The 11,488-nt window shown below is 35.1% G+C and overlaps 1 protein-coding gene across 1 annotated transcript; it reads left to right on the top strand.

Moving 5' to 3' along the window:
* The first annotated feature begins 8,087 nt into the window (after positions 1-8,087).
* On the top strand, positions 8,088-10,913 carry LOC111391894 (cathepsin B-like protease 3). The gene is made up of 9 exons (XM_023017173.1): positions 8,088-8,234; positions 8,323-8,403; positions 8,514-8,670; positions 8,884-8,963; positions 9,054-9,179; positions 9,357-9,575; positions 9,915-10,028; positions 10,116-10,151; positions 10,491-10,913. The coding sequence occupies exons 1-9, from the start codon at positions 8,103-8,105 to the stop codon at positions 10,632-10,634; spliced, it is 1,089 nt and encodes a 362-aa protein (XP_022872941.1). The 5' UTR covers positions 8,088-8,102; the 3' UTR covers positions 10,635-10,913.
* The last annotated feature ends 575 nt before the right edge of the window (positions 10,914-11,488 follow it).

The raw sequence follows: 11,488 nt of genomic DNA, 5'->3' as shown, positions 1-11,488 counted from the left end.
TTTGATCGTCAAATTTTATAGTCCTTCCTGCTAGATAGAATTGATTTTTCTTTTCGTTTGTTCCAAATTATAGGCTACATTCCTTATTGAAAGTATAGATATTTTGTTAATTTTCTAATACGTCCGTATTTAATGTATCTTGTTATCAACAAATATAAATTAATTTTATTTAAATCATGAATAATGTTACTTGTATACATAATATTTTGTATACAGATAGATGAGGTATCAAAAAGAGAGATGGAGATATCGGTTTTTTTTTTTTTTTTTGGAAGAAATTCTATTCAATCACATCTCATCACATAATGTGTATGTAGATCATTATGTAAATTATATTATATACATGTTGCACAGTTGTGCAATCATTATTTAATGTAGGAGTCTATTATTAAAAATGTTAAAAAAAAAATCTATATTGATAACTATATTAAATACATTTTTTAATTCGTATGAAAATAGAAATAAGTCTATTTTTATTACATGGAGGGAGTAACTTGTTTCCAATCACTCACTTTTATTGAACTCAATTTCATCTTTCTAGATAAATGTAGCTTTTGTAGAAATTAAATGGGGCTCTCTTTTACCGTTTTACCAAGTGGAGTGCATGTTTTTGCAAAGTTAAATTTTTAATTAAGCAGGTTAAATAAACTTTTTATCTATTCAGACTAATTACTTACAGTTTATCCACATGATAGGAACCATTGCTTAATATATGATTTAGTTAACTAGCACGAAGCTAATCAAATCTCAATCAACTAAGATAATCCAAAATTAAACTATCGATTTCAGATGTGGCCATCTCTACTTGGACATTCTCCTAGTCAGTTGCATATTAAAAATTGGATTAATTACATTGATAGTCATTGAACTTTCACTTCAAGTCGTGGAACTTTAATTTGCTGTAATCAAATCATTTGACTTCAACTTAATTACAGTCAAAGTACTCTGTTTAGACATTGTTAGACGACTTGTGAACATGCTTAGTTGGCCATTAAAACAAACAAATGCATATATGACCATTTACGATGACTTACATGCCACATTAATTGGACATTAAGAAACAAAAACCTAAATATCCACACACATTTCCAAATTAATCGCCGATATTTCACAAAGGGAGGAAATTTTAGTGTTTTTCCATTAAATTGGAAATGAATTTTTGATTAACTATGAAGCCATGGTGTCATTGTAGAGAATCGTCAACTTCCGAACACGATGGCCTTACAAACAAGGGAATAGAAGTTCTGTAAACCCCTTTACTATGATATGTCCATTTGGTTTATTTAATAATCCAAGACTTGGAACATTTTTCAAATATTGAATAATGTGTAGCATAGATTTCCAATGAGAAACCCGAGAAGCATCCTAGTACTGACTAAATTTGTTGGCTTTATAAGAAATATTTGATCGTGTGATAGTAAGATAATTCAATTTTCTAACCAAACGACAATATTTTCCTAGTTGTTCTAATGATTCTCTTTTATTCTTCAAAAGTTTCACATTAGGATCAATGGGAGTATTAACTGGACAAGTTCCAAGAAAACCTCTCATCTAATAGATCAAGTACATATTTTCTCTGAAATAAGATGATACATGCCCAAAACTTGGCAACTTTAATACGCAAGAAATATTTGAGCTTGCCTAGATCTTTACTTTGAAAATATTTTTTTTGAAATTGTTTCAACTGGAAAATCTCATATGCACCATCATCAGTGATTACAATATCATCTACATAAAATATAAGGAAGACACAACTTGCACCAGTTTGTACATGAAACACCGAATGATCTGTTTGACTCCTTTGAAGACCAAATCTCAGCATAACCTCAAAAAACTTTCCAAACTATGCCCTTGGTGATTGCTTTAACACATATAAAGCCTTTTTAAACTTACAATCATAGTTTTGGTACCCCCTGACAACAAACCTAGGTAGTTACTCCATATAAACCTGTTCGTGTAAACCACCATGAAGAAATGTATTTTTAAAGTTTGTTTGGTACAGCTAAAAAGTCAATTAAAATCAATTTTTTGACTGTTATTTCACTATTACAGCCGTCATTTTTGAATTTTTCTCTCACAGGTAGGATCCACCTTATTTTTAACGGTCAAAATATCAATTATTAAAATCCCTACCAAACAAGTAATATCCAACTAGAATAGTGGACAATCAAGGTTAGCAGCAATAAAAATCAAACATATGAATAAAATAGATCTTAGCAATTGGAAAGAATGTTCCATCATAATCAATACCATAGATTTGTGCGTAACCTTTAGCAACCACTTGGGCTTTCAACCAATCAACAGTCACACCAGGATTGAATTTCGAAACATTAACCCATCTGTTATCAACAAGACGTTTACCAGGTCTTGAAGGAACAAGGTCCCAAGTCTTATTCTCGTGTAAGGTTGCAACTTCTAATTCCATAGTCTTTCTTCACTCAGGATCAAATAAAGTTTCTTCCATTGTCTTAGGTACAAAAACACTATAAAGTTGGGATATGAAATAAGAAAACGAAGGTGACAACGAATCAAAAGTAACAAAATGGTTGATGGGATATTTAGTTACACAAGTACATTTATCTTTACGAAGAGCAATGGACAATGACTCAAGATCAGAACAGAAGACTGAATCAGGATCTATAGATGGCAAGGCTACGGATGGGACCATGGGCGTTGGTGACTTAGATCGTCGGATATAAACCTTTAAATAAGGAGGTGGTTTCTTATGAGAAGAAGATGACCCTGGTATAGTAGATGAAGATGAGACTGATTCCGAAGAAATACCAACTAGTAGATATGGAACAAATAAGCTAACGAGATCTTGAGTGGATTCAAGAAATGTACTATGATTAAAGAAATAAGGTATAGACTTATGGAAAGATATATCTAAACTTACAAAGTAGCGTTGCAAAGAATGATTGTAGCAATGATACCCTTTCTATGTTTAAGAATAACCAAGGAAAATATATCTCATAAAGCAAGAGTCAAGTTTGTCACGACCAGAACTAAAAGAATAAACATACCAAACACACCTAAAAACCTTGAGAGGTAATGAGTACGGTGAAGATAAGAAAAACAAAAGAGAGAATGGAGATGTACAGTCCAAAATGGAGGATGACATGCGATTAATGAGATAGCATACATTAAAGACAACATCGCTCCAAAAATGTTTAGGAACATACATATGACAAAGAAGAGCATTAGTAACATGTAATAAATGACGATTTTATGTTCTGCAACTCCATTTTGTTTGGAGTATATGCACAAGATATTTGATAGGTAATGCCTTTGGAAGATAAATAGGAAGTAAAAGATGGAAATATATATTCTTTACCATTATCGGAATGCAAAATATGGATTTTTTGGTTAAATTGAGTTTTGATCATATTACAAAAGATTTGAAAGATAGAAAGTAATCAGAACGATTTTTCATTAGGAACAACCTAATCATACGAGAATAATCATCAACAAAAGTGACAAAAAAATGAAATTTATTAGAATAAATATTGATTGGTCCACATATATCAGAATGAATTAACTCAAATAAACTAGAAACATGACTACTATTTCATAAAGGAAAAGACACACGGTGATATTTGCTAAGCTAACAAGCTTCACATTCAAGGGAGCACACATTACGAAAACTCACAACTGGACGTTTTAAATTGGATAGAGAAAGGTGACCAAGACTATAATGTCACTGCATGAGTGAAACAGAAGACTAGAGAGCTCGAGGAGGAGAGACAGATGAAAACCCCAGGTAATACAAGCCACCAACTTCATACCACATACCAATCATCATCTTCGCTTTAAGAATCTGAACAACACATAAGGAGGAATAAAGTGTTACATAGCACTGAAAAGATGCAATAATTTTACTAATAGACAATAAATTACAGGGAAAGCCAGGAATATGAAGAACATTCGACAGATTAATATTAGGACTAGGATGGGCATTGTCCGAGCTTGCAACACTAGTTTAGGAACCGTTAGCAAGAGTGACACGTGTGGAAGAAGTAACAGGATGATAGTCAAGAAGTAGACGAATCCGTCATGTGTTCAGTTATACTGAAATTGATAAACCATGAATTATGAGAGGATGACAATAGACAGTAAGAAGATGTAGTACTGACTAAGCAAGTGTGGCCATTGAAGTGGAAGTGGCCTATTTGTGAGTAAAAAACTTAGCATACTCATCCGTGGTAAAATTAAGAGGTCAGATCCTTATGTTGAGCTAGAGTTAGTAACCGGTTCAAATACTGGGTGATGGTCCTCATTAGACGAGACCCGATTGACAGAATCAGATGGTTTATCATGTAAGACCCAACAATAATCAATGGAGTAACATGTACGACCACTGTGAGTACATTTTCAAGGTTCATGATTTTCCAAACGACCACTACTTGATCCCACCGATTGTTGTGAATAGAATCAGTCTTTACAAAGTCACTTTTTGAGGATTTGGTAGATAGCTTGTCTAAAATTAATTATTTAAATAAACCCTTACCTCGCAATAAGATCTCGACAAACCTACGTCAATAAGTGTAATTTCTTTCATTCAACTTTTTAGGTGTCATAGATTTACTCAGATTGAATATCCCTATCTTGCATGATATGATATTATCCACAAATCAACCCAACAAAATCACACCAACATCAACGGCCCAAAATTAAAGAAGTACACAAACGAACATCAACATCCCAACAATAATTAATCCACATCAACAGGCCCAATAATTAAAAATAGAGTAAGCCCAACAAATAATCAACTCAAGCCCTATAGTGGCTAAAAGAAATAAAAGGGAAGAAAAAAATGGCCCAACAGACCAACCTCAGCCTAGCGTCTCCTCTGTGCTTATGGCGTCGTCGGTCACTATTACAGAATTCGACTGGTTTTCTTCCTCAGGCTGGTCAAAAAATCACCATCGAACTCTTAGCCTAACATCGCAAACCCAATCTATGGTTACAATTACCATAGACGCGACCAGAATAGACCACCTCTCGTAACCTCGCGATCATCGAAAGTCAGAAACCTTCAGACAATGACACCTGATATGCCAACTTTTGGCTAAGCTCGACCAGTACACCTTGAAGGCTCCAAATGACACCCCTTGAGATTTCAAAATTGCTGTGATCGGGCATCGCCATCCTGGGGATATCATGCTCGACGACTTGTGTTGTACGGTGCTCTCATTCTGTGATTTAATTCCTCGATCATGCGTGGTCCTCGGGAATTGAACCTTCTTTATGACCCACGATAGTTGTCATCGATCTAATAAGATTCCTATGTGCTTGGAATTCTAGCCCCACTTTATTAATTTAATACTTGACTCCCGCAAGGACTTTATCCCGAACATAATTATGGCATTGGTCCAATTCCTTCCCCTAATAGGACTCTGTAGGATAGAGATACCCTACTGGTTGAGCCATACTAGGAGAATGTCACCCACCACTATAAATATAGAACTGTGGATCATCATTCAGGTACGTTTTCATTATTATCTAGTTTATAGCCTCACGCATATAATTTCCTTTTTGACTTAAGCATTAGAGGGACGACGAGAATATACCTCGTTGCCTTTATTTCAAGAATCGAAAGACTACGATCGTGCTCATTCAAAGTCCTCAAGCTCGAGAAATGAACAGGTATGATTTTTGATAGCATCATTGGCGTCGTCTGTAGGAAATGCTACCAAAAGCCATGGTTAACACGTGATCAAGTCTTCTTCCCGTAAGCTCATCCGCTCTCATCCCTCATCCTATTGAAGATCAACCGGCCTTCAAGAAGAGCCGTCAAGAGTACCTGCACCCCAGCCGACGATCGTCACAACTGAAGCCTTCGAAGAGCTATGTCAGTAGGTGGCCACGCTAACGCAGCTATTAAATCAAAGAAATTCGCATCCGCCATCGGTACATGCAAAGCATGGTGGTTTTATGACCGATGCTCGAGCTCGAGCACCAAACCCCGCAACTGGTGGAGTAGGGACCTCAAGTATTCGTAACATGGCCTTGGGCTCGAGATCGCTTACTATGGATTCCGGGGAGATTGCCCAGATTATTCAAGAAGGAATTAAAGCTGGCCTGTAACGGAATGCTCAAGGAATGACCATGACAATTGAAAAGAACTTGGAGCCGGAAGTAGTGCTCAACCCACTGCCGGGACCATTAATATTATCATTAGAGGCACAGCATCTGGAGGAGACACAAGAAATGGGTGAAAATAATATGCCCGCCAACATGCTCATACCTCAAAGGAATCCCATGATAAACTCAGAGACATTACTTATGGGTCAAGAGATTTGGAAGGAGTATCATATCCTCATCACGATGCCTTGGTCGTCTCTGCAATTGTGGCTAACTTTGAAGTAAAGAGGATTCTGGTTGATAATGGGAGTGCAGCAAATATACTGTCATAGGAGGCTTTCGCTAAAATGGGGATCTCTCCCAAACAGCTCAAAGCAGTAAAAACTCCTCTACAGCGATTTGGTGGTGGAATCATTATCCCGGAAGGCATTGTGGAGCTTTCGCTTACATTGGGTTCTAACAATGCATAAGTAATAGAGACCGCGCCCTTCCAAGTGGTTAACACTCCTAAGACTTACATCATTATCCTGGGAAGACCCCTATTGAACAAGATCTAAGTCATAGTATCAACTTTCCACCTACGCATGAAGTTTCCAATAGGTCATGGCATCGGAATAGTTCGAGGAGACCAAACAGCTGTCAGACAGTACTATGTTACTAACATCCGAGGAATGAGTACAGGTGTCATGAAACTTTTAGACCTCGAGATCGAGTTCGAGCTAAGGGGTAGACTTGCCCCGATTGAGGAATTGGAAGTGGTTGAGCTCGAGCATGAAAAAATAATAACAATTGGTCAGGATCTCAAAGCCAGCCTCTATGAGGAAGTCATTAATTGTCTGTCCCGCAACATTGATATTTGACCCATGCTTCCTTTTTTGATAAGGACAAATAGTTTTATTTGACATTTCCTAAGAATTGACTTAGGGAAATCCTCTGAATAATGCTACTTGTATATAAATAGTTATCTAATGGTTTATATACAGATGAGATGTCAAAAAAAGAGTGGGGAAGTTCATACATCTCCACGTCATGCGTATGTAAACCATTTTGTAAACCTATTATATTCATGTAGCACAAGCGATTTCGTATATTTGAAAGAGGCATAATTCATCATGTTCAAAATTTCTCTCTGATTTTCACCAATATTAGTCCATTTCTATCCATTTATATTCCAAGGCAAGAATTCAACAATCTCTTAACCAAAATCAAGGAACTATTCATACGTTGTTGAATAGAAATACTGGATTCTATTTGTTGATAATTTTGTCATCATCCAATTTTTCTCTAGAATGTGTCCATTCAACATGGTAATAAAATATCACAATTTGATAAAAGAATCACTCAAAAACTACAAAAGATCCTCTAATTCCATTAAGAATTCGCTGGGGCCTTTGGATCTTCCCTTCCAATTGTGAAAGTTTATTCATTTTTACTATTTAATAACTATAATTAGATATTGGTTATTAACTATTTGCAACTTGACAATATAAAATAAAAGTAATTAAATATTATTTAACAGATGAGTATGAGAAAATTAATAAAGGCTTTGCTACTTAGGGTCTTTTATTAATCTTCTCAGTCTCATTGGTACACAAATCTACAACATTCGTACCCCTTTTCAATCAGTGTGGTTAATAATGCATTTAAGTACGATGATATTGTGCCATGCAGCCTTATTATATAGATCATTGTTATCATTAGCATTCCTAGTTATTGCAGTTGGAGAAAAACAGAAAGGATATATATATATATATATATATATATATATATTTTTTTTTTTTTTTGTTTTTTAAACGAGTAATCATTCATTAAATTTAAGTGGTCCATTTTTATTTGGTGAAATCGAATACAAGAAGGAAGAAGAAATAATGTTCTTATTTTTTCCTCAAGAATTACTAAAGGTCGTAATATATTCCACAAATTGGAAATTGTGAGTGTTTTTGCCTATGCTTTAATTAGTCTTTTTTTCTCCGAAAAGGTTATTTCTATTCCTATATTTTATTTGCATATATAACAAGATGATTATAGGTGGGAGCAGGATAGGCCTCCTGTTATGGTTATGGTCTTTTCAACTCACTCCAACCTTTTTTCTTCAGGTCATTGCAGTGAAGCCTATTCCTCAGCTGAAACTTGACAAAGAAATTCTTCAGGTATTCTTCTGCTTCATGAAGACAACAGATCTTTGCCATTAGAATCTAGATTCAGCTACAGAAGATAACTATCATAATTGCCATGCAGGAGTCAGTTGTTAAATTAATCAATGGAAATGCTGAAGCTGGATGGAGAGCTGCCATGAACCCTCGATTTTCAAACCACACAGTAAGTTTTCTTGGTGGACAATACTTAATATTTCATGAGAATTGGCCGTCTTTAGCTTTATTCTGAGCTTTTGTTGCCCCTGCCCGGGGGGAAATACTAAATAATCCCAGGTTGCCGAATTTAAGCACCTTCTTGGAGTGAAACCAATGCCAGAGGGTGACGTGAAGAGCATTTCTGTTGTAACTCATGCAAAAAGTCTTAAGTTGCCCAAAGAGTTTGATGCGCGAACTGCTTGGCCTCACTGTAGTACCATTGGAAGAATACTTGGTCAGTTAATTCCTTAGTCGTTATGGGTTATGTTTCCATTGGATAGACACTAATCATTTTCTTTCCTTCTATTTTTTTTTTTTTGTTTTTGTTTTTGTTTTTGTTTTCATCACATCAAAGATCAGGTAACTTGATTCTGTACTCATCCTAACATTTTCGCTATTCAAAGTTTTAATGGTCGGTGAGATTCTCAACTAATCTGGTTTTCTATTTATCAGGGACATTGTGGTTCTTGTTGGGCTTTTGGTGCAGTTGAGTCGCTCTCTGACCGCTTCTGTATTAAGTTTGGCATGGTAAATTCATACTTCTGTTTCAAAGCTTCACTTCTACATGTCTGTATATCTGTATATGTGCTTGTATACATGTAAATGATCATTTTGCAGAATATTTCTCTATCTGTCAATGATCTCCTGGCATGCTGTGGCTTTATGTGTGGTGACGGCTGTGATGGTGGTTACCCCATTTCAGCATGGCGATACTTTGTCCAGAGTGGTGTTGTCACCGATGAGGTAGTATTTATTTCATTGTCAATCAGAATGGTTTAATTACAAGATATATTAGTCAAAATGGATTGAATGCAAGTTATATTAGTTAAAATGGTTTGAGATCCTCCATGATACCATTAATTACACGATTATATTGCTTTATTCATGTTCAACCACTCAAGGTATTTTTTCTTCTTGTAGTGTGACCCTTACTTCGATAATAGTGGATGTTCCCACCCTGGTTGTGAGCCTGCATTCCCAACACCTGTATGTGAGAAAAGATGCGTAAAAAAGAACCTTCTTTGGGAAAGTTCAAAGCACTTCAGTGTCAATGCTTATAGAATCAGTTCTGATCCACACAGTATTATGGCAGAAGTATACAAGAATGGACCAGTTGAGGTTGCTTTCACTGTCTACGAGGTAAAATTAAAGTGTTATATTCTGTTCATTTTCTCATTGGTACCTAAATTAGGATATGGCACTGTAGGATACCATTAATAAGTGCTTATTTCATAAGGGAATACATAAACTTTTTGTTTAAGCATGAAAAGTGTACCCGTTACTTCTGAGAACACGTTGAATGCAGCCATTGATTTTCACTCCTGTAGTGGACGTTTCTGCTCAGAAGTCAGCTGATTGCTTATTCTTGGAAATTCCCTTTCGCTGGCTTTACATGAATTTTGTTTATTACCTTAAACTTTGGGTCTTGAAATTTATTTTTTCGGCTTCCTTTACACTGCTGTGTATCATCATCCACAGGATTTTGCTCATTACAAATCAGGAGTTTACAAGCATGTGACAGGTGATGAGATGGGAGGTCATGCTGTGAAGCTTATAGGATGGGGAACTACCGATGATGGGGAGGATTACTGGGTAAGAAGTGTCGACTCTTAGTAGCTTCTGGTTCCTTTTGAATTTATATCTGATAATACATTTAACTTTCTACTCAATTTCTTGCAGCTTTTAGCAAATCAGTGGAATAGAAGCTGGGGTGATGTATGTATTCTGCTAAATCCTTGAGATTCTCTCCCAAGTTATTTATAGGCTACAAAAAAGTTGAATATTCCATATTCTATAGTTTTGTTATGAGTTGATATGAATGAGCGGTGGATAAATGGATAATATGGGCCCTGTGAAATGTTTGGTTGACTTTGAAAAGTAACTTTTAGCAACTAAAAATGAAACCTTAACATTAAGTGATAATTACCACATTCTCATATTATAGTAGAACATGGATAAACATACCATCACTATCCTCAAGATGATTCTTCTTCTTTCTTTGTTCTATTCTTACCAAAAAAGTCGATATTAATTTGACTATTTATCGAATTACAGGATGGATATTTCAAGATCAGAAGAGGTACAAATGAGTGTGGCATTGAAGAAGATGTAACTGCAGGATTGCCTTCAACCAAAAACTTGATGATCGAGCGTGGCCAGGCCGACCAGGTGGAGGCTTCACTTGACGCCACATTCTGAAAGCAAAGTGACTTTGAACGAAGAAAGATTTACAGGAGATGGAAGACCATAAAGATCAACAATGGAGTTGGTGATGAATGTTGTATTTCTACATGAAAGGTTACTAATCCCTTTCTGTAATGTATTATTACTTCACTTTTCCTCTTTTAAAGCGACTGTTGTAAAACTATTAGCAGATGGACGTAGAAATGGTTGGCAGATTTAACAATACAACAATAAGGAAATGTTAGACTATTATATTCTCACTTGCATTAATACATGAATGTTTGCTTGTTGAAATTTGATCGTCAAATTTTATAGTCCTTCCTGCTAGATAGAATTGATTTTTCTTTTCGTTTGTTCCAAATTATAGGCTACATTCCTTATTGAAAGTATAGATATTTTTTTAATTTTCTAATACGTCCGTATTTAATGTATCTTGTTATCAACAAATATAAATTAATTTTATTTAAATCATGAATAATGTTACTTGTATACATAATATTTTGTATACAGATAGATGAGGTATCAAAAAGAGAGATGGAGATATCGGTTTTTTTTTTTTTTTGGAAGAAATTCTATTCAATCACATCTCATCACATAATGTGTATGTAGATCATTATGTAAATTATATTATATACATGTTGCACAGTTGTGCAATCATTATTTAATGTAGGAGTCTATTATTAAAAATGTTAAAAAAAAAATCTATATTTATAACTATATTAAATACATTTTTTAATTCGTATGAAAATAGAAATAAGTCTATTTTTATTACATGGAGGGAGTAACTTGTTTCCAATCACTCACTTTTATTGAACTCAATTTCATCTTTCTAGATAAATGTAGCTTTTGTAGAAATTAAATGGGGCTCT

The sequence above is a fragment of the Olea europaea genome, unplaced genomic scaffold, assembly GCF_002742605.1.
Source record: "Olea europaea var. sylvestris unplaced genomic scaffold, O_europaea_v1 scaffold856, whole genome shotgun sequence".
Lineage (NCBI taxonomy): Eukaryota > Viridiplantae > Streptophyta > Magnoliopsida > Lamiales > Oleaceae > Olea > Olea europaea.
Note: the sequence above shows the minus strand (reverse complement) of the source record. Positions and strands in the feature narration are given on the sequence as shown.